At 35.2% G+C, this 24,257-nt stretch overlaps 1 protein-coding gene and 1 pseudogene across 1 annotated transcript in view; both read right to left on the bottom strand.

The window, feature by feature from the left end:
- Positions 1–418: 418 nt before the first annotated feature.
- The window catches only part of MACC1 (MET transcriptional regulator MACC1), a 67,063-nt gene continuing 43,224 nt past the window's right edge, over positions 419–24,257 (bottom strand). The window contains exons 2-5 of the mRNA XM_039862498.1: positions 19,916–20,038; positions 16,472–18,513; positions 12,937–13,125; positions 419–659 (exon numbers count right to left, since the gene is read on the bottom strand). Of these exons, the coding sequence (XP_039718432.1) occupies positions 447–659; positions 12,937–13,125; positions 16,472–18,513; positions 19,916–20,030 (2,559 nt within the window). The 5' untranslated portion in view covers positions 20,031–20,038 and the 3' untranslated portion in view covers positions 419–446. The remainder of the gene's footprint in view (positions 660–12,936; positions 13,126–16,471; positions 18,514–19,915; positions 20,039–24,257) is intronic.
- Positions 23,120–23,238, bottom strand: LOC120602520 (uncharacterized; annotated as a pseudogene).

Below are 24,257 nucleotides of genomic sequence, written 5' to 3' on the forward strand. Positions count from 1 at the left end.
GTAGCCCTTGGCCTGTCCACAAGGTATGTTTGCTTCTCCTCTTTCCCTACCTGCCTCCAGGTAAAACACTAGTGTTCACAGGGAGAGCTTCTAGTTTATCTGGGTATCTATGGGTTGTTATTATGCTAATAGCCATTTGTTTTAACTAAAATAAATTAAAAGTAACTTTGAAAGAGTTGTTCTTTCCTTTCTCAACAACAAAAAAACCTAATGTTTGCATTTAAAAGATATACAAAAATACATACTTGATTATAAAAACCCATCCTTGGATTTTGTGTTCTGCTATGCTTTCACATGGAAGATATTTTTTCAAACATGAAAAATATAGGTAATACTTTCCTGAGCGTCTTCTCTTTTACACACACACACACACACACACACACACACACACACACACACACACACACACACATTATCTCCCTCCCCTCCAAAAGTACCCTTCATTTCTATACTTCCTCAGAAGTGGAGAAGGCAGTTGCTCTCAAAACCTCTAAAGAATTTACTAATATTAAAGCTCCAGTTAAGTCTCGCCACTGTTTGGTCACAGGGTTTTTCATTCTGTCCAGAGCTGAGTGAAGGTCTTGGAGCACATCTCTGTAGCTATTTCCGTAGTGAGCACCCCAAGTGTAGAGAAAATCATAGGCAGGTTTCCACATCATCTATAAAGAAAAAAAGACAGGCTGGAGTAGTGTGAAAGTAAAAAGAGAGTCAAATGGAGGCTTTAAAAAAGGTTTAAAAGTCTCTTAGAAGAAAATGGAATATCAATTATACATTGACATATTTAACATCATAGAAAACATGTTTTAATAATTATCAGTTCTGTGTTATATCCCTGTGTTTCTAACCAAGAGATTTTAAAAATAATGATTACAAGTAGGGCGATTTTTTCCCTCTTGATCCACCATCTATATATACATTGCTCCTTGCCTTGATGTGAATATAAAATTCCTTGCATAATTTTTGATGATAAAAATCTTATTGAGATAAACTTTTCACTCTCTGAGAGGCTTTTAAAGTTAAAGTAGTAACTCTTCTATTGTTATATCTATCTGTGTTGAGCTTTATGATACCATATATCATAAGGAGCTGTAAAGCATGTTTAACGCTTTAAGTCATCTTATTCGAGCAAGTCTATAAATAAGGAAAAAAGTAGCTTCATGATTAAGTCATAAAAAGAAAACAAAAATATGGTTCTCTAATTAAAAAAGTGATTTAATGATACATTTTTGACCGAAAGAAAGATCAATATTCAACACTTCGTTATGCTTTCCCTAAGCATCCACCCATACTGATGACATCACTGTTTCCATAGAAATAAGTGTACATCAAAGAGGATCATCATGTACGAGCGTGTATGTAATGGTAACCAAGGCAACCAGGCTGGAAGTGAATAGAGACAAAGGCTGACCAAATAAGACAAACTGTAGAATACACCACATACACACACAACCACAAAAAAACTTAAAATGAATTTTCTCTAGGAAAACAACAAAATGAACCATGCAGTTACAGTTGGAATATTTGGAATATAAACTTTATTACTTACTACTTCTTTGGGCTCACTAAACTAATTCATTTGTAATTTTATCACTTGCAAATGGAGAAACAGACTGTGCTAAATATTGCGCAGAGTAGCCTTCTTAAAATAGGGTCTCCATTAACAGTGATATCACATGAAGTAAGGCTTTGGGATATAATTTTTCACTCTTCTCTGACATCCCCATATACTCTACAATTTAAGTTAAGAGAATGAAAGACCTAAGTAAGGAGTTTCATTATGTTTCAATTCAATCTGTATAAAAGGCTAGGCATCAGGCTCAAAAGATAATTTGATGTTATTTGTCCAAATTGGTATTCCTTGGGTGTCACGAACACCCATATCTTCACCCCTCTTGACAAAGCTTGATTATGCAAGGTAGAGAAGGGAAGACAATTATCAAAATTATACCATATCAAGGTGGTCAAGATGCAGCAATAGAAATCATCCCAGATTTTTGTATATAAGCTTTACCCTCAACAACGTGATTCATAAATAATTATGTCTTCTACCATCAATAGAATATGAATGAGGTGTGTTCTCTCATCTATTTTTCTATTTTTCTGAATACTCACATTGAAACCAAACCTCCTAAAGGTGCAGGGTGCCACTAATAGCTCAGCAATGGAAGATGAATTGAGGCATATTAATGGACTTTTGTGCCAGACTCAATTTTGCCTGTTACTTCTCAGATGCAAAGAAGCACTAAACAAATGGGTTATTTTCTATTACAGAGAGTAACCCTCTGTAAAAACTTTGAGACCTGTATTCTATGTTGCATACACTCAATTTTCCCTGATGCTCAACTAACTGGTACATTATTTTTCAGTTTGTCATGTAGTGTTTAAAATAATGGTGTGTATAGCTAAAGGCATCTAAGACTTTATTCTAAATCCCTGAGTGATTGAGTCTGATAAAAGATGTATTTGAGAATATTTTATGATAAATAGCGACTGAAGGCATTTCAGGACAAAGGTGATAGCATACGATCACAAAAAACAGATGTCTCTTAAGAATCTCAAATGGGTAATTTTGGGGTTGTTCACAACTCCACAGATTAGGACTTTAAAGTCAGAGGCAGCTGAATGGCCTCACCGACTTTCCTGGGTAGAAAAGCTCTGCACCACACATCAGCACATGGATTGCTATGTATAGAAAAGCCTGAGGCATACTCAGTCATGAAGCAGCCCCCCAGTGCTGTACTGAGCAGGTGATGCAGGAGTTGAAAACTGGATTCAGAAGTCCGATGATATACACCTACCCACTTTCGCAGACGGCAACATTATCCCCTCACGTTTGGCAATTTGTACTGAGAGCAGAGCAGGATGACCAGCTCTTGCAATTCAGAGAAATTTGGAGAAATTGCTGAGTTCTGGACTCTAATTAGGACTTCTGAAAGTGTGAAAAGAATTCCCAGTAGTCCTTTGAATTACTCAGAAATTCAGGGAGGGATACTGCCCTAAACTCACTGGAGAGTCCCTGGAGTATAAACCATAAGCTGCCTAGAAATGGATACAATAGCAACAGGCTGAGAACATTAGGGTAACGTTAGACTTCGTGATTTGTATTCAAATATCAGTACACTTGGCATCCTATTGTTTTCTCTGTGCAGCAAACTAAACCTGAAAATTTCTTCAGTGCAAAATTGTTTTGCTATATATATCACTGGTTGCTCTCAACACAGATGACAGAAAAGCACTATTGTTGTACAAATACAATAGAAATATTTGAAATACATTTTTATTCATTCAATAATTATTTCACTTATTAAACCAAGAATTATTGAGTACTTATTTTGTTACATAAAGTGATAAAATTATTAATATGATTCTAGCTTTTAGAAATTTATAGTACAGAAGGGAGAGAGATCCTTGCATAAACAATGGCACAATGTATGGATAGACAGGACTTGGTAATGACTAACAGTTAAGAAAAAATGCAAAAATTACTTGCATATTTTAATTCAGCATGAGATAAAAATGATACTTCCATTAACTAAGAAGCACCATGGTGTCATAGAAAGAAAGATAGGTTTCGGTGTCAGTACTAAAACCTGGCTTCACGTCTGTTCCACTGCCTATTGAATGGGTTAATTTGAGTAAATTAATCAAATTGTCTGAACTTTGGATTTTTTAATCAATAAAGTATGGTACAAACTTACAAGTCTTGAGTCCAAAACACATCATATAGTGTCTGGAATATAGTATGAAAGTGAGTACTTTTTGCACTCACTTTGAGGGCATAATAAGAAGTCTAGTTTTAGCCCTACTGAAAGTGAAGTAAAAGAGAGGCTATGTGATAAGAAACTGGACCGGGAAGATGATCTCCGGGTTGTAGTCAAGAGTTTAGCATCACTCATGATAAAGGAATGATGAAAAGCATGAGAGTAAAGTAAAATGCCAGAAACAAGAATAAAAGGAAGTAAAATCTAACTTTTAATTAAGTCCACAATTAAGGGCCACAAGTAAGAAATAGAAGCAATAAATGAAGAGAAACTGGAGTCAGAGTGATAGAAAATGAAACAAAGTGCTTCACGTTGCAAAAGCCAAGGCCTAATAGCCAAAAGATACTGCAGTGGTTTCCTGGAGCCAGTTCCACAGAGCCGACTATTCACACGGCCTCTCAATCCACATTCAGTGACATCATATAGGGAGGTTAAAATCATCCCTGTTGGGAGTATTTACACCATGGAAATTGGCAAAAGCTATAATTGAAGCATTAGATGTCAAACATCTACCAACATGCCACTCACTGAGAACATCCATTTTCTGTCGCCTCCCCTGCTACCTCTAATATCAAGTAGTGTGGAAACATGAAGGAAAACTGAAAAAAGACAGAATTTTGGCAATTAGTAGGCCTGAAACCTTGGAGAAAGCAGTTTAAAGAGCGTGGTGGAGGACAGACTGCAGGTCCAAGCAGGTGCCAAGAAAATGGAAGCTTAAGAACAAATGGATCACATCTGAAATTTGAAAATTAAAGGAAGAGAGACAAAGCTAGAAGCAGCAGTGAAAAATAAAAATATTTTTTAAAAGCAAAAATATACTAAAATAAATGTAAAAGGTAATATTCTATGATGGAAAGGAGAGTTTGTTTTAAATCCTAACTTTGCTAGATGGAGAATATAGGGTTTTTGAAATTAAAGCGGTAGCCTATATAAAACACTCATGAAGAAAAGTTAAATTCCTTTAGGCAGTGAACATAAATACAGGTAAATATTAAAATTATTATGGAGTTGGGGTACATAACTAAGGAGGCAAGTATCAAGAAAAATTGAAAAGGAATGGAATCAAAGGCATATGTTAAAGTTACATATTTGATATACTGATTAAAATGTTAAATTTGGGGAACTAGATTTTCCTTTAATAAACCAATCTCTGCCAGATTATGGTCAATATAACTTTTTCTGTATCGAGATTAGCCTTAACAACATCTGATAAAAAGTCCAGCTTTCATCAATGCAATAAATAGTCTAATCAGTTGTTTTCCTCTGTGGTATAGATATGACATTTCAACTCAAGTCCTTAAATACTCACATTTTTATTTCTTGGCATTTCTTATTATCTTATGTTAGTCTAGTTTTCTTATTCAGCAAGTGAACATATATTATCAAAGGCCAAGACAAAAGAGGTAACTTACATACATTGATTAACTATAGACTTTATAAAATTATGTGCAAAAATACATACACATTAAGGATTCTACACTGTGTGGTAAATTAAAAGGAAAATGAAATCATTTTCTCTGGAAATGACTGAATGAATAAAATGAGTAGAATAAACAACTTTCTTTCCAGGATGACCTAAGATAAGTCCTCCAAAAGCTGGAAATGAGTCGTGGACTGCCAACATCTTTTCCAGGTTTATGTTATCTCATATCTATATTCAGTGGTTTGAAAATAGTTCTTCTGCTCTTGCTCAATGTTATGATTTAGGAGAAGATAAGCAGCAACTCTGCACTAATGCTTTGACAAATCAAAGGAAAGCATGAAGGTTTGCTTTTTTTGAATTATTCTTAACCACAAAATAAATTCTCTCAGCCGTCTCATCTCTATCACAAATATTGGACACATAGGCATCATTCTTATCCCTCTACTCTTGGATTTTTAATGTTAACTTCATGGTGTTATGAGTTTGTCTTTGAACAAGAAGCACGAGGCTGGTAGAACAGAGTTGTTCATTTCTCACCTATGTGCTTTGATCTCTATACAAAGGGCAGAAGCATCAGTAAGCATTTAATCGATTAAAGTTGAGTGGTTTTCCAATGTCTCAGCATTCGTGTGGCATATGTCTTACTTTGGGTTATCTTCTAGGTATTAGAGGATGAAGGCAAAAGTAAAGGAGCAATGAAAAAAGTAATAAATGGAATGACAAAAGTGGAACAGAAACAGAGATTAAAAAAAATAAAGTTTTCCAAATTTAGAGTGCTTATTCCCAGAAGCCAATAAGACTTTAGATAATGCACTAGATAATGAAATGCAACACGAATAAAAGCAACTTAGATATGAACATACTATCTACGTCTTTTTTTAGCTTGTAAAATGTGAGTTGCATAAAGAATGCAATTGGTTTTAACTACCTTTGGATAATTAGATTCTGCCACATTAAAGAATTAATAATCCACCTACTTTCTTCATAAAACTATAGAAGCAATGTTTTATTTTAAGTGCAATTAGGTACAGAAATATTAAGGTAAATTTGTCTAATTAATGATTATTACATGTATTCTATCTTCAGATATCTAGAATATCCAGGTGGGCCTTCTATCACCTGTAATTGGTAAGCACATACTTGTTGTTGAAGATGAGGTAGCCAGTATCTTTAGAAGAGAACATATTAGGGGTCCCTATTTCCTCAGAAGGGAGATGGTACTTGGTTGACACCTGAGATGAGATTCTCTTGGGAAAGACTCTTTAGAGACAGCCAGCTCTGTTCGTTCTGTATAATCAAGCACTTGGAACATCAGGGATTAAGCCTGAGAAAGATAGAGGACCTGTTTCTTGCTTGTACATCTGCTCAAAACAGTCTAACATCATAAGAAAACCTGCTGGTCAAACCATTCTCACAAATTCCAAAAAGTTAGGATTCCATACTGCCTCCTTATCATCCAACCCTCAGCTCCCGTTACAGCCATATGTTAGTAGAGACATCCGCACATCAAAGTTTAAAGAAATTAGCCTTCTCCAATCCAATCTTTCAATGTAAATATGGAAGTAAATGAGGGAAAATATAGTGGTAAGCGCTTTGGAATTAGAGAACCACATCATGGGTTTGAATCTAGGCTCTTTCTTACCAGCTCCAGAATCTTGGGAAAGTTATGAAATGTCCTTGAGTACCTGTTTTTTCGTTCTGTAAAATAGCGGGGCGGGGCGTGGAGGGGAGGTGTACCTAGTGCCATAAAAGCACTGCTGAGTTTACTACAAGTAAATAGGTAGGAAGGGCCCTGGCACATACTAGATGCTTGATTAATGTTAATTGCAATTTGTACCTGAAGTGAAGTTAAATAACAAAACTACAGTCAAACATCTAGAAAAAGAATCCAGGTCTCCTGGCTATAAATCTAGGGACATATCACTAAGGTAATGCCACAAATCTATCTCAATTTTAAGCTATTTCCATACATACTGATTCAGGTCTATATTTAGCTGGATTTTGGTTTCCTGAAATTCCTTATTGTTTGTGATCCCTAATAATAAAACTTGATAAAGAAAATCTATATCAAATATTAGTGTCTCTAAATCTATTTTAAAATAGCTTTATAATAGTTAACCTAATGTGATAATTTCTATTTGATTTTCAGAGTGCTAATGAGACATATAATAATAGAATTAAATCAAAGATTATAGGAATATAATGTGTCACCCCACGAATTTTACTGTGATTTGATTTCTTTATTCCACCATTTCAAAAAATGGATTATCTTTTTGGAACTAAAGACTGTAGCAACAGCCTTAAAGTATTGCAAAAACTAGACAATGGTAATCTAAATATGTCACTGTGCCAAATCTCTAGTATAAACAACAAAGATTTTGAATGATTATTCTATACACTTTACCACTGGTAGATAAATTTCCACGTAATACTTATTCCTTTTTAAAGAAATTGCAAATGCATTTCTTACTGTAAGAGAACAGCAAACTATAGATTTAAGTACCAAGGCCAGAACTGAACTAGTTCCAGATACCAAACTGGACAATGCCACGTCCCTGTGAGTTGAATCCAGAAGGTGCCACGTGAGCCAGAAAACCATAAGGGTCCAAGGACATTCCTTTTACCTTTTGCAAGAGATACTCTCCAGGGAAAATGAAATGTTGTTAAGCTAGTAAGAAAAGCTGATCAGCCAAGACTTTTTCTCATTTTTTCCCATGCATTATCATTCTGCCAGTTTTTTCAAAAACTCTGAAATCACTGCTGACTTTTTCTTTCTATTGTTACCCTCAGCCATTATACTAAAAACTACTATACATTACCTTGTTCTCTTTTCCAAAAGCACTCAGTGTCACACAGTTGCCAAACTCATCTCTTTCTCTTAGTCAAAAGAAGATAACATGTATTTATTTAGCTATTACAGTGTGCAAAGAATAGTCTCAACTATTTTACACATATTATCTCATTTAATCTTTCAAACATTCAATAAGTAAGAGTATTATTTGCCTCATTTAAAAAAAAAAAATGATTCCTAGAAAAGTCAAGTAACTTGCCCAAAGTCTAGAACTAATAGACGGTAGAGCTGGAACCGGAATCCAGACCAGGAATCTTAACTTCTGCTCTGGCAACCTCCTGAGAACTCTTTCATCAACATCAAAAAATATATATCTGACCACACATCCCAATAATTATTAGGATTAATTCTACCCTCTAGCCCATGTATTGCCCTTAGTGGTGTCTTTGTCACTGGTATCCGAAAGCACTGAAATCTCCTAGTCCTCTCAAATTATTCACATGCTTCCCATCCTTCTGGACTAGGATGTGTTCCTTTTTGGCTTCTTCCCACTTTAATCATTTTTATTTAGTTAATTCTAAAAGGACTTATCATCAGTAGCACACAATGGATAGGACTATGTATAAAATACCTGAATTTCAATTCTAATTCTCTGAGTGCCAATGCCTACTCTAGATAACCTACACAAATTCATTCATTCTTAGTTTGCATTCCTGTAAAAATGGATGATAAAAAGTTTGTGGAAGTAAATGAGACATTGCAAAGAAAATGTTCATAATGATTAGCTGGCTCTCAGTAAACACATGACAAACTGAATGATTATCATTCACATTGTTAGTTATTTTCACTTTTTTAAAGCATCTAATCATATACTTCTTTAAAATATAATAATTCAAATATTAAGTCTATCTCAATTCCCAGGCCAAATGAAAAAAAAAATCATATTTTTCATTCTATTTGTGTTTTTTGTAGCTCCTACTGCTCCAATGCTAAGAAATGGAAACTTAGAGGGGGAAGTGAACCTCTAGTGTTCACACTGAATAAGATGGAAAGATCATACTCTTCATTGTTAGGCAGGGTGTTGAGAGAAGAGAGAAATTATTGTCACATATGGTCATAATCTCCAGAGGGCTAAATGAAGACGACCTAATTTAGGCCTTTGAATATCTTATCCCTGAAATCCTGAGCAACATCCCTTATAAAATCCAACTCTTTTTAAAGATGGGCTATTTTTCTAATATTTTATTAATTCATATTTTTTTTTAATTAAAGCTCTAAATATCTTCAGAAAAATGCCAATGAAATTTTACTGACTTTCATAAGAAAACCTTGGCAATAATTAAATATCTTTGTATAGCATAAGTGTATTTTTTTTTTTTTCAAAAGAAATACTCTGTGAAACATGTTTTACTTATAATCGTATTTCTAGTTTTACAGTTTGGGTTTTATGTAGGAATTGCAATGTCATTAGAAAAGTTGAGTAACATTTCTTAAAATTTAATTTAGGGGGACGGTTAATTTAAAAAGTGATGTTCTGAGAAGTCTCTAGAGAGAGGTTTTCTTTCATTTTATAAAAGAGTAAGAAATGGGCCAAAGTACTCAAGAAAAATCTGACAGACATACTATTAATAATCCATTCTTTAATTGGCTTGAGTCGTGATGAAGATGTTGAGGCAAATTTTTGTAGTATCATAACTTGAAACAAAGGGGGAAAAGTGAAATGAGAGGCTTAAACCCACCTGTCCTAATCTTGACTATGGGCTCTGCCACTGAGCCACCATATTACATTTGGAGTAAAGAACAGGACGTAAAGTACAAGGACCCCAAAGTCAAAGGCCAGTGCTCCAAACATGGCTCTATGAGCTCCTAGTTATTCCTGTTTAAGCAAGGAAGGTAGCTTTCCTACATTATAAACAATATTCGTGCTTGCTCCACAACTTTTTATTGAAAGGATTAAATAAGTTAATTTTTGAAACATTACTGGAATAGTGCCTGGCACAGAGCAAGTGCCAGATAATTGTTAGATACAATAAAAATAGAACAAAGGGAAAAGAGAGAAATTTGAAAGAAAGGAAAGTGAGTAAGAGCCTGATTGTAGGCATTGGCACTCAGAGAGGGAATTTTCGGAATGTGCGCCCTCTGAGGCAGTGAGGTAAGGGAAATAAAAGCAGCATGAGAACCATGAGACCTTGTTCTCTCCCTGCCCTAATTCCACTTCCCTCCCCCAGAACTAATATCAGTATGTTTTGAAATCAACTGTTTGATTTGTAAATTGATCATATTTAAGAATCATCTCCTTCCTAAGAGAAAAAATTGTACAGCTATTTTTTTTCAGAGGGTTGCAAATTAGCATATATTTACCTTTAGTTTAAGTTGCCTAACAGGTAAAGATTCCCATAGATTATTTGGGGTGGCTTTAGGTCAATATACCATGGATTACATTTAAGCATTTAATAACATGGATCAGAATGATGACTGTTAGTATTAATCACAATAAATGAGACCACAGCCCACAGAAAGACACTTAGGGGCTTTCCTTTCTGCTTCTGAGTATTTATTAGCCTCTGGCATAGACTTAGTCATTTGTGATTTGGACTATGTAAAAGTAAATCCTGGAAAAGTAGGCTGTTTGTTTGGTCTCCATTAAGATTTGGGGGAAGACAAACTATAAACAACCATAATGATAGAGAAGTCATATATTTAAGAAAGCTGAGAATATAAATAACTGATAAACAACACTCAACAAAAACTTTTTAAAAACAGACTTATTAAGAAAAAGTCTTGCTTTCAATTATACAATTTTTAAAAAGATTTTTAGAGCCACTTAAGGTTCACAGCAAAATTGAGAGGAAGGTACAGAGATATACCATATATCCCCTGCCCCCCCACAGGCATAGGCTCCCCCATTGTCTATATCCTTCACCAGAATGGTGTATTTGTTATAATTGATGAATCTACATTGGTAAATCATAATCACCCCAAATCAATAGTTTATACTAGGGTTTTCTCTTTGTGTTGTACACCATGTGGGTCTGGGCAAATGTGTAATGACACGTATCCATCATTAAAGTATCATCCCAAGTAATTTCACTGCCCTAAAAATCCTCTGTGCTCTGCCTGTACATCCCTCTCCCTCCCACGCCCTGGCAGCGACTGTTCCTTTTACTGTCTCAATAGTTTTGCTTTTTCCAGAATATCATGTATTTGGAATCATAGTATGTAGGCTTTTCATATTGGCTTCTTTTGCTTAGTAATATGTATTTAAGGTTCCTTGATGTCTTTTCATGGATTAATAGCTTATTTCTTTTTAGCACTGAAAATATTCCATTGTCTGGATGTAAACAGTTTATCCATTCACCTACTGAAGGCATCTTGATTACTTCCAAGTTTTGGCAATTATGAATAAAGTTGTTATAAACATTCCTGCATATTTTTGTGTGTGTGTGGACATAAGTTTTCAGTTTTTGGGGGGTAAATACCAAGGAGCATGACTAATAGATTACCAGCTAGGAGTATGTTTCACTTGTAAGAAACAGACAGACTCCCTTCCAAAGTGACCGTCCCATTTTTGCATTCCCACCTACAACACATGAGGGTTTCTGTTGTTCCACATCCTGCACAGTATTTGGTGTCAGCTTTCTGGTTTTGTCCATTCTAATAGGTGCAGAGTGGAGCTCAGACAACTTTTTGATTGGTTAACTGAAATATCAGAGCAGCAGGTCCTTTATAATATTGGGTTTTTTTTATACTTTCTTAAAATTTTTTCATCTTTTAGTTCATTCAGTAGAAGCTAATTTGTAGGTTGTAACACCCTGCTTAGAGTACAGAGATCAATGTGGTCTGTGAGGAGGAAACATCCTCAGCCTCTGGCTCCTCCTGGCTAAAGAGTCTTGTTTAGAGGAGTCTTGCTGGAGAGCCAGGCTCCAGTCACCCAGAAGCTGGCCTACTGAGATCTCCACTGCACCTGCTATGATTCTGTTGACTTAAGTTGACTCTTCTCCCTTCATGGAAAAGTTGTCTTGTCCTGCACAGCCAGCTAGCATAGTTGCTTCAAAGTAAGAAAATTTTCTCAAGAAATTAATTCTTAGCTCTATGCCCAAAAAGGAAGTGAAGAACATAGCTTCTGCCTCCTACACCAAGTCATCATCTAATCAGAGAGAGAATCTTTCCTTAACAGAAGTATCTCAAAAATGCTAACACTCACGTGAGAGAAAGATACAGAACATTTTATACGTGTTCATCCCTCAGATACATTTTACTTAAGTCAATAATAATGCACTCACTTTTCTTTATGGTAAATAGAGAAAATATTTATCTAACATACATATGTTTTAATATTAAGAAAAACAATATTTGCAAAGTAAATATTTACTTTGTTCTCCATTCTGTATTTGACATCTATAATTCTCTTATATGCAAAATTGTGAAGGAGATAAAGAAGCTCATATACATATATACATATATATATACACACACACACACATATATACCAGAGACCCCACATCATCCACCCTCTTAATGTTTCCTGTCAACTAACATCATTTATCACAAATTACTAAGTCTATACCTCAGGATGACAATACTTATTATCATATCTTTTTCCCCGCCTTGACAGGATCCCATCTCCACCCTTCAAAGTTTATCCTTTCTCTGCCTCAAGTTCTTATTGCTCTGCCTACCAACTAGCTAGCTATCTAATTGGTCAATTCATTCGATCAAAGACCATGTTGATATGCAATCTAACAGGAGAAACATCAATATGTGTTAAAGGCTTGCAATGCCTTGAAAGAGTGATGTGTGTATATTTCAGATACTATTGATGATTATAGGGGCGGTGACTTCAGTTAGTGGATCTCTAGGATACTCCCCAATTCATCCATGTAAATGGTTCGGGCTTGATTACATTTGATTTACTTGGTCTGCAACTTCTCACTATGGAATTAGACAAACAAAAACATTACCTCAACAGCAACAGCTCCAGATTTTCCTCGGTGAGGAATTTCATATGCTTCCATTTGTTGCTTTGTGAGTCGTACTAACTTTTCTGCTAGTTCCCTCCAGCCTTTTCCAAGCTTGACAGCTGAAGTCAGAATAGCAGCCTCTTGGATGATATGTGCTACTAACCCTTGGCAATCCATCTTGAGCAGAGCCTGTAGCAATAATTACATGCTATAATTAAAAGCAACTAATTAGGCGTTTTTTTAGAAATTAAATTTTTCATTACATATTGTAGAAACTAGCATCCTTCTTTTCACCACATATATTTGAGTTTCCTAAAATTTAAAAAGTTGATTTACTTTTAAGCAAATCCAACCAGCAAAGTAGAGCAGACACAACTGGACCAAAATTAGGGGAGATTTAAGACTAACTCAGTCGCTAATTATAGGGCCTTGGGTAAAACCACTTACCTAATATGTTTCTTAATATCTTTAATTACAAAAAGAGGACATTGAACTAGACAATTCTAAAGATACCCTGAGGTTTTAGCGGTCTATAATTTATCAACCCAGGGATGATTATTCACTCTACAAAAAATAATTCCTTTCCTTACCATCAGCTACAGGATTTCTCTAAGGATTGAGTATACTGGTGATGGTAAACATTATTCTATTTTTCATCAAAATGTGATTTAAAAGTTCCCCAAATCATGCCTACTGCATGAAAATGAGACACTTCTATAACTTTGAACAAAGCTACTGATAATTATGACTTTAAAAAAATTAACTCTCTTCTTCACTACCAGTGTAATTGTGCTAAATATAAACCACAAGGTATGAAAGAAAAAAAAACAACAACTTAGTCTTCTGCAAAGCAAAATAGGAAACCATCAGACTCTTTCTTTCTTCATCAATTAGGCATCTGAGCTTTGTCAAACACTACATACATTTCAAATGAGTGTATAAATTTTCTTTTGCCTTGAATATATTTTTAAAATATGGGATTAGATCTATCTATATCTCTTCTCCATTCAAATAAGCAAATAAACATGTTTGGTAGCCACTTATCATTGAATGGCACTTAAAAGCTTTATCTACCATTATAAAACAATAAGTAAAAAATGAATGACCAAGTAAGGCAACATTAAAGTCCATAGAGTGTTCATTATGATGGAACCATTAGAAGGACTACCCATGGTCTTTATACACAGACTTTATATTGATCCATAAATTTATAGTGAGGAGTTATGATTTCAAGAGTAGTACGAAGCCAGCAGACCCCTGAGGGTCCTTTTAATAAAATGGAGTGGGTTTAGCAATTCTGATTCGAGTTTCTTGTTTCTTCTTGTTTTGTACTTTAGAAGTACAAAACCTGAGTTTAAAGTCCGGCTCTGGAAAGTATAGGACTTTAGGTAAATCATAAAATATCTCTATTTAATAATATTTAAAATTTACAATTGTATTAACCAATATTACCACCAATAAACTTAATAAAAAAATATAAATAAATAAATAAAATAAAATAAATAGTGTTACTTCCACCCCATCTAGCTCCCTATAATAGGACTTTAGGTAAATCGTAAAATATCTCTATTTAACGACATTTAAAATGAATAGTGTTACTTGTACCCCATTTAATTCCCTATAATCATTATGAAAGTTGAATCAGATGCTAAAGTGCTTTATAGAATGTCAAATTTCAAGTATATAAGGAGAGCCAGTCTCAATGTCTAGCGATGACCAAGGGGTTTAGAACCCACACTTTTTATCAGCTCCATTCCAGCTACTGCAAATTAGTATACACTCCAAGAAAAATGTATACTTACTATACAAATAAAGTTTCAAGAGACAGTGGCTATACCAGGTACTCTATCATCTTCTGATCAGATAACCAAGCCTAAGTCCCTTCCATTCAGAAATCTTGAAGCCCAGTGAAGGCACGGTATAAGTTTTTAGGAACGACTTACTCCTTTGAATGAACTCTCCACCGGCCCTGTCTAGTTAGTCACAAAAGCTACTCAATTAATTATCAGACATCAACACAGTGCAGGTATGATCAGGCGTAAACTTTCAGACCATTTGGCCAATACTTTTTGCTACTAAGAGAAACAAGAAAGTAATTTCCTACTCAAAACTTCATGGGTCCATGCTGAATGTGAACTGAGAGGTAATGAGATATTGTAAAATGCATGTGCAGCTTTGACCAGGTAGACCAGCCAATGACTCTAAATGGCCCAGATTAAGTGATAATGCAGTACAACATCATAAAATCATCCACTTAACAATCGGATATCGGGGCTTTTAAAATTTAACCCCTTTCAGTATCTTTGTAGAGTCATAAAAATAATTGAAGAAATGTTTTATATATACTTATTTCTTTATTATATAAACTATTGTTAATGTCACTGAAAAAATTTTTCTTCAAAAATTTCTCTTCTCCTTCTGTGCCTTGACTAAAACTTTGTTCCTCTGCATAAACTTGCTCATCTACATGAACAACTCATCTCTTATAGGACACCAGCCTTACACAGTTATAATACACACACCAACACACATACTCAAACATTTTTAAACACACACACCCTACCTACCTTTGTCTTAGAAAGGGATAGTAGTTTTAAGCACAGCTTTGGAACTAAAAAGTTTTCAAGTCCCATCTCTGATACTAACCAACTGTGAAACTAACTTCCCAAGGCTCAATTTCCTCTATTTGTAAGATGAAGACTAGGTATACTTCCCCCATAGAGTTGTTGTAATGGCTAAATTAGGTAGTGTGTACAGAATGCTCAGCACAGTGCCAAACTCATAGAGAACCCTAGAGGAGTGTCAGCTAGCAGTATTATTATTTACAAATTCACATTTTAGCCATTTTTAGAAATATGCTTTTGTTTTTTACTTTTATAAAATACTGAATTTCCACTTTAAAGCAAAAACAGTTCTTTATCTTCTTTATAATTCTCCACTGAGCCTTACACTGGGGTGAATGCTATTCGAAAAAAAAAAAAATCTTATGAGTTCTATTAAAACATGAGGATTAAGAAGAGAATAAGTGATTTATTTTTTAGGTTATGATGAATTGCATACAGAAGAAAAATATTAAATTGCTAAGTAAAGGACATTAATTATATGTTAAAAAAAACCACTAAAAATTGGACTATAAGCAAAGGCCAGTTAATTAGTTTTGTTTCAGTGTGCTCTCATTCATGTTATTGGAGTTTCTCTGATATTTTAAGAACTATCCAAATATTTGCTAGAGGAAAAGAATTGCTTCATTGTTATGCTCTAGCACAAACAGAAACTTTAATCTTTCTTTAAAAGATGATCCTCATGGGCCTAGTTTCTGGGAAATACGTAACTGTTACGATTTCCAACATCACAAAAATCACAGCGGAAAGAAACTATATGATCTTATAGGAAAAGCTATATGTTTGCTGTAGTGACATCAATTTATTTGAGACTGCTGAGAATTTTTGGCTTCTCTCATGTTTGGCTATAAATATTACTTAATTAAATAAAGTTACCTATGGTAAATAAATTACTGTGATCAAGCAATACTCACCACAATAAGTTCATAAAGAAAATTTCTGGTATTTCTGGCTGCATGGCAATCTTCCTTTAATTTCTTTAAAACATAAGCAACTTTTTCTGATTCTTTGTCTGCTTGTATTCGATCAAAATCTTCCAATGGCAGATGTGAGTAACCCAAGACATCAGCTAAAACTTTCCAATCATAAACTTTTTCAGACACAAATGTCAATACAACTGCGTAGATATAAGTCAATTTTTTAAAGGGCAGGGCAATTTGTTCAAGAAGTTTCTTGGTTGTGAAGACACTATCTGACATAGACATTACTTGTTCCTTGGCAATGACCTTGATATTTTTGCAATGTACAAGTCCAATCTTACCTCTCAGGACTCCCACATACCATTCTTTCACTTTGGACTGCCCAATGGCTTTTACCTTACTTTCTCCAAGAAGAGCTATTGTGTCCCCTTTGAAATATTCAAGTAAGTAGTCAATCTTGCTTTGTCTTAGCACTGTCTTCAGAGTTACCCCATAATTGGTAAAGTTCAACTTTCTGTCTTGAAACGTGGGATATTTAACATGCATTGTCAGTAATAAAGGAGCAGACTTGATTTCCTTCTCCTTCTGCAAATCGCCTGGTGAATTTGAGAGTCTTTTTAGTTTTGGGGCTGGATCAGGTGTAGTGATAAAGAATTGTGTAACTGGTCTACCATTGGGAGGATCCAACTGAACACGAAAAACAAACAAGTGCATTTCTCTGGAGGCAACTAAAGAAAATAAAAATTGTTGATGAACTACTTGACTTGCTTGCAACTGCTTTTGCTTAATTTCTCTTCTTTCTCCTTCTGCCTTTACTTCAAAATCAGGATCACATGAAAAAACTGAAATACTTAAATCTTGTGGTTTGTCAAGTAAGAATGAATGCTTCCCCCAGAGCTGAAACACAACCGGAGACATGTTTTTTCCACCCTTCTTAATATCAGAGATTGTAAGTTTCCCTGGCATGTAACTGTGTCCACAAACTGTGCAAACAGCAGTGAAACTTGGATGGATATATTTGGGCCCATATATTCCAACTGAGGTGGTTTTGTGGATATAATTCCAAATAGTGGCAGCCGGTGACTGAGTAGCTTTAGCTTGTGCAGCAACCACTAGATACATCACCTGACTCAAATCTATTAGCTTGACTTGGATAGTGTCTTCATAAATGTAGCAGTTATTTAATACTTTGAAAGGGCCTTCTTTACTCAGGCTGTGTAAACACACCATTTCTGTCATGACTTGGCTGAAAGGATCCTTTCTCACTTGAGCCCCGATTTTCATCTCCAGTAAAATGGCTTCCATTGTGTTTAGGTTGCTTAACATGATTTCCAACAGTGGGCTTACAGTACACAAAAGATTGTGGTTAAGCATTTGTGGAGGATCAATAAAAACCCTGAGAGAAACCTCTTGGAATTCTCCTGCAGCTACATGACCTTGGGGCACGTGAACAGTGATATCTGATTCAGGTAACTGCACTGACCCTCCTTGATGGTCTAATTTACAAACCGTCATGGTCTCTGCAACTTGCGTTTGGGCCCATCCGGGACTCTGATTAATTGTATTCAAATCCAGGCAGGAGCGAGCCAGCTGGCGTTGACTTAACCAAGCCATTTTATAAGCCTCTCGATCATTTTGAAGCCATTCTAAGTCTTGTTCTAGGATCTGGTCAGAGTTATGTACATTCTGATGGGCATGTTCTGTGTCATCTAAAATGTCCAAAAGTTCTGGAACACTTTTAGATCTCCCTGATTTCCCTGAGGAAGACTTCCTAAGCAACTGATGCACATCGAGTTCATCACCAGAGGAATCAAAAGAATTTTCAGTTTCTATTTCTCTAAAAAAAAGAAAAGGATCTTCCTTCAAGATGGAAATATTATCTTTCTTCTGATTATGTCTTAGCTGAGTTACATCATCCAAAAATGGGTTAGAAGCGGACAGTTCATTCCAGAATGGATTTGTAGCTTTGGAAGCATTATTGCCACAACTTGTGAAAGCATCTGCACAACAGCGAAGCAAATCTGGGTCTGGACATTCTTGTTGTTTAAACAAAAACAAAGCAAAGCAAAAAATGAGTGTCATTATGAGATACAACCAAGATTAATTTTTATTACAGCTTAAAAATGCAATACTTTTTATTCTGCTTTTTGATCACTAGTATAATAGCTGCAAAATTAATATTAAATCAGGTCAAATTTTCATGTTGTGAGGAAAGAGAAATTGTTCTACCAGTTTGTTTTGACCATATGTAATGTTCTTTTATCTTAGGATTTCATGATTTATAAATAAATAGTTTAATGATGTAGATAATAATCAATTTAACAAATTTCCTTGAAAATGTCCCAGACTACATATTCTTATGCCTTATAGTTTTATATTTCATTTTCATAAAAGAAAATCTCTGAACAAATGAATAATTTAGTCAATTATCCAGATTTTTCTAAACATTGAATAGTTGGGCTCAATACATCTAGATTATTCATTTAATGTTTTTCTTTTCTGATAATATTCAATTTGTGAAAAATATGTTAATAGCTAAAATAATTTTTGAAGTAGAATATGCCAAATTAGACAACTATGCATTTATCAGATTACTTTCTGATAACTATGTATTGATAAACTAATAATATTAAAAATCTTTTCACATAAGATAAACATTATATGTACTACTTGAAAGACTCCATTGAGTATTTTCACAACTAAAATGACAAAAAACGGGCCTATCTCTATGAAATGAAAATGTTATTACTTTGGAAAGTATTTTAAGAATCAGCAACACATTAAAATATTCACATATCAACTATAAGGAATTTCTACATGTTTCACAAATATTGAACTCTTTTATATTTAGAGCTACTCAAACTTGGTCATTTCTTGGTAAATACTGGTAATGATTCTGTGGACTTTGTGAAGCTGGTGCTGCTGTAGAGAAAAATGAAAGCCAAAAGGCCAGCCAAAAGGGAAAAATGAATTCAAGTAAACTGTCAGACTTCTTTTTTTAATATATATAGGACTATTATCTTGATTGAAATATGTTTTAAGTGACATATATTAAAAATTATAAGATGCATTTTGAAAAAGAAAAGTTGCATTTCTTCTATTTCCATACTTTCTTCAATATAGTTCTAGCTCGCTTAAAACTGCTGTTTCTGAAGATCGATTCAATTCTTTAATGTTCCAAAAAGATTTTGTAATCAACTCCAATCTCTAGAAATGTCTTTAACCTCCAGATTTTTATATACATGCTGCTTGTACAACACTCATTTAATAATGAGTTTTTGCCTCATGATATATATTACAATATGTTGGCTGCACTAGTATTTCCATGATAATGTTGGGAATTTATAATTCTTTTAATTTTATGTAGCACTTTTCAGAGGTAGAGTGCAATAGTTGCTGGTGATGGATAAAAATTACAACAGTTATAAGTTCCCGTACCTGTGATATTGCAATTTTTTGAGGCTTTTCGGGCTTCCATGTCAATCAAATTTCCTTCAGATCTACTTTGTGAAATTCCTCCTGACCAAAAACGGGCTCTTTCACTGGTTAACATTTTTCCACCTGCAAAATGAAAAACAGACAAACATGTATATAAGCATAGTTAGGTTGGTGAAGAAACTAAAGTCAAGGTAGGCACACATATTAAATAGAAAACTGCACATAAAAATACTCTACGTAGGTTCTCTGCTTCTGGTAGGATGCTTTACTAGGTATGTATTCGCACTCGCTCCTCTGAAAATGCTGAGATCCTAGATTAACACCAACAAGCAAACCTAGAAATGCATTAGTGATCTTACATAAAAGTAATAATGTGAATCCCAAGGAATAGTAAGTTGAAACTTCAATTAATAGATATTTCCTGTTTGGCAGTTGGAAGACTAAAAAAATCACAAAACTGGAAATTCCTCCCCAAATCCTTCTATACATTCAATTCAGTTCCAAGAAACATCACAACATGCTATGAATATACAACATAGATCATGTATATACATGTGTTTGTAAGTTCTGAGCTATTTTAAATGCATATAGAAAAGCAAAAGGTTAACATTCAAGACAATTCAGAGGAAAAATATCATGAAAGTGGCATGCACCACCGGATATCAGTGCTAACTAAGACAATACAATTAGAACAGAAATAGACTAAGGATATGTAATAACCCCAGAAGAAGACTCACCCTCACATGAAAATTTGATATGACAGAAGTAGCCATGCAGAGCAGTATGGAAATGATGGATTATTCGATAAAAAGTTCTAGTATAATTGGTTGTCCATGATAAAAATAAAAAAAGTACATTGATCATATACAAAATAAATTTTAAGAGATTTAAAGACTGAAAGGCAAAACTTTAAAACTTGAGAATAGAGTCTAAGAAATTATCTTTATGCTTTCTAGAAAATAGAGAATTTCTTAAACAAAGCATGCAAAATGCAAAACAAGACAAGTAAGAGTGAGGAATCCTATATATCAAAGTACATCATTTATAAAAAGTAAAAACAAGAAAAAAACTGAGAGAAGATATATCCATTATGCATGACTAAAAAAGAAAAAAGGAAGGGGATTCCAAAATATATCAAATATTTCTACAAATCACTAAGCAAAATAAAAACAAAAAAATTTTGCAAAAGGTCTGAACAAAAATTTCTCACATGGCTGGCAAAATGGCATAGATGTTAGGGGCTTTGTTCATCTCTTCTTGTGACTACATCAAAGTAATTACAGAAACATGGAGCAAACAGCAAGCAGAGTCGTCTGGGGTCTAGATAAACAGAAGCCCTACAAGTAGAGAGAGAAATAAGAAATCACCCTGCAACCGTTTGGAGGTGGGAGGGGATGAAGACGCGAGGCTACCCCGTCCCCAGCGGCTGAGAGGGACAGAGGCTGTGGCAGAGTCTGCCGCCAACCGCAGACACTACTTAAAGGGGCCGGGTCTCCGACCGGACTTTCCTGGTGACAGGATTTGCTTGCTCCATCAGACGGTGACAGACGGCTGCTCCAGTGACACAGGGAGTTACAGGGGACACTGAGTTGCTGAAGCAAGGACGGGAGGCGAGGCTTTCTCCTGGGCAGATGTGTTGGTGGTATCCATTGCTCCTCTGTTGAGCCCTCTCCACTCCCAGTGTGCTGAGGCAGCAACACCACAGCTGAGACATCATCAAACTGAATAACAGTGGTAGCTCCGCTCAGAGGATTCCCTGAAACTCGGCCTCCCCCAACTCATGGCCCCACTCAAGCCATGTTCAGTTGTATCCTCAACAAGTACTGTGGCCCTTGATGAGCAGCTCCAAGACCCATACTGGTGGTAGCTGGCCTCGGTGGCTAGCATGGTCTTTTGAGGCAACTATAAGCATAGCATCTGTGGATTGATTACTGAATCTTAACAGTTGCCTCAGAGGGGCACAGGCTGGGGCTAAATTTGGTCTGCAGCTGAACCCCTCTCAGGTCTGTGCCTCTGGTTATCTACTACACAAAGCCACACTAATAAGACTGGAAGACTTAGGAGCTTTGCTTAGTACATAGAAACAGACACGGAAAGGCAGCCAAAATGGGAAAACAAAGAAGCAGAAACTATATGAAAGAACAACAGAGATACAGGAAAAATGGAGTTAAGCAATCTAACAGATGTGGAGTTCAAAACACTAGTTGTAAAGATGTTCAATGAACTTAGGGAAGGTGTAGATGAACTCTGTGAGAAGCTTAACAAAGAAATAAAAAACATAAAAATGGAATGAAAATTATAAAAGGGAACCAGTCAGAAATGAAGAATACAGTATCTGAGATGAAGAGTATATTAGAGGGAATCAACAAAGTGGATGAAGAAGAGGATTGAACCACCAATCTAATGGATAGGAAGCCAATAACGCCCAATCAGAATAATAAAAGAAGAAGAAGAAGAAGAAGAAGAAGAAAAAAAAGAGGAAGAAGAAGAAGGAAAAAGGAAGAAGGACGAAGAAGAAGAAGAAGGGAGAAGGAGAAGGAGAAAGAGAAGGAAGGAGGAGGAGGAGGAGAAGAAGAAGAAGAATATAATAATTTAAGAAGCCTATGGGACAAAATTAAATGTATGAACATCTGTGTCATAAGGGTACTTGAAGAGAGAGAACAAGAAGTTGAATATATAGTTGAAGAAATAATGATGAAAACTTCCCTCGTCTGGTGAAGGAAATAGACATACAACCCCAGGAACCTCAGAGAGTCCCCCAAAAAGATGAACTTGAGAGGCCCACACTGAGACATGTCATAATTAAAATGCCAAAGGTTAAATACAAAGAGAGACTCTTAAAAGCAGCAAGAGAATAGCAGATAGTTACCTACAAGGAAGCATCCATAACACTGGCAGCTGATTTCTCAAAAGAAACTTTGCAGGACAGAAGGGTTTGGCTCAAAATATTCAGTGTGAAGAAAACCCACGATGTACAACCAAGAATACTTTATCCAGCAAAGCTTTCACTTAAAGTCAAAGGACAAAGAGCTTCCCAGACAAAAATAAGCTAAAGGAATTCATCAGCACCAAGCCAGTATTACAGGAGGGGCTTCTTATTTTTTATTTATTTTTTATTCTTTCAGGCAAGGCAAACCTTGGTTGACCTCACAGATTGCAAAGACCTTGTCAGCTTACAACCTCTTATTTTTTTTTGTTTTTTTACGCCTACAGCACCTCGTCTTCCTGGGTGGTCTCCCAACTAAGTACTAACCAGGCCCGACCCTGCTTAGCTTCTGAGATCAGACGGGATCAGGCTTGTTCAGGGTGGCATGGTCATAGATCAGAGGGGCTTCTTTAAGAAGAAAAAACATATATCAAAAATATGAATAAGGAATGGTAATAACTACATATTTATCAATGAGTACCTCAAATGGAAAAGAATTAAGTGTTCCAACCAAAAGATAAGGTGGCTGAATGGATAAGAAAACAAGACCCCTACGTATGCTGCCTACAAGAGACTCACTTCAGATTAAGACACACACAGACTAAAAGGAAGGGGATGGAAAAAAATATTGCCTTGATGGACCTAGAGGGTATTGAGCTGAATGAAGTAAGTCAGATAAAGACAAATACCACATGATTTCACGTACCTGTGGAATCTAAAGAACAAAATAAACAACAACAAAAATGAGAACAAACTCATAGATACAGAGAATATTTTGAGGGCTACTAGACGGGAGGGAGATGGTGAAAAAGGGCAAAGATATTAAGAAGTGCAAATGTATAGTTGCAAAATAGTCATGGAGATATAAAGGTAGCATAAGGAAAATAGTCAACGATGTAATGAATATGTAAGGAGGAAGAGGGGCACTAGATTTAGTGGGATGATCACTTTGTGAGTTATATAGATCTCTAATCACTATGTTGAACAACTGAAACTAATATATTATTGAATGCCAATTATAATTGAAAAACTCATTGAATTGTACAATGTAAATATGAGTAACTGTTTATTATATTTCAAAAAAGCCATAAAAAAAGAATTTCTCACAAAAAATAAACACAGATGACCCCTAAATATATATTAAAATATGCTCTGTTTATTGGTAATAAGGAAAATGCTAAATGAAACCACACAAGATACAATTACCACCCATCAAATTTGTAAAGAATTACTGATAAAGATGATGAAAAAAAGGAAAATCCTATATATCCCTAATGGATCTGTCAATAGATCCAAGCACTTTAAAATCAATCTGGTGTTGTCTAGGAAAGATGCTTACAGCCTAGTACCCAGCAATTCCAACCCAAATATTTGTTGTAGTAAAACGTTGCACATAGGCATTCATTAGAAGAGATA

Source organism: Pteropus medius, unplaced genomic scaffold, assembly GCF_902729225.1.
Source record: "Pteropus medius unplaced genomic scaffold, Ma_sr-lr_union100, whole genome shotgun sequence".
NCBI classification, from domain to species: Eukaryota; Metazoa; Chordata; class Mammalia; order Chiroptera; family Pteropodidae; genus Pteropus; species Pteropus medius.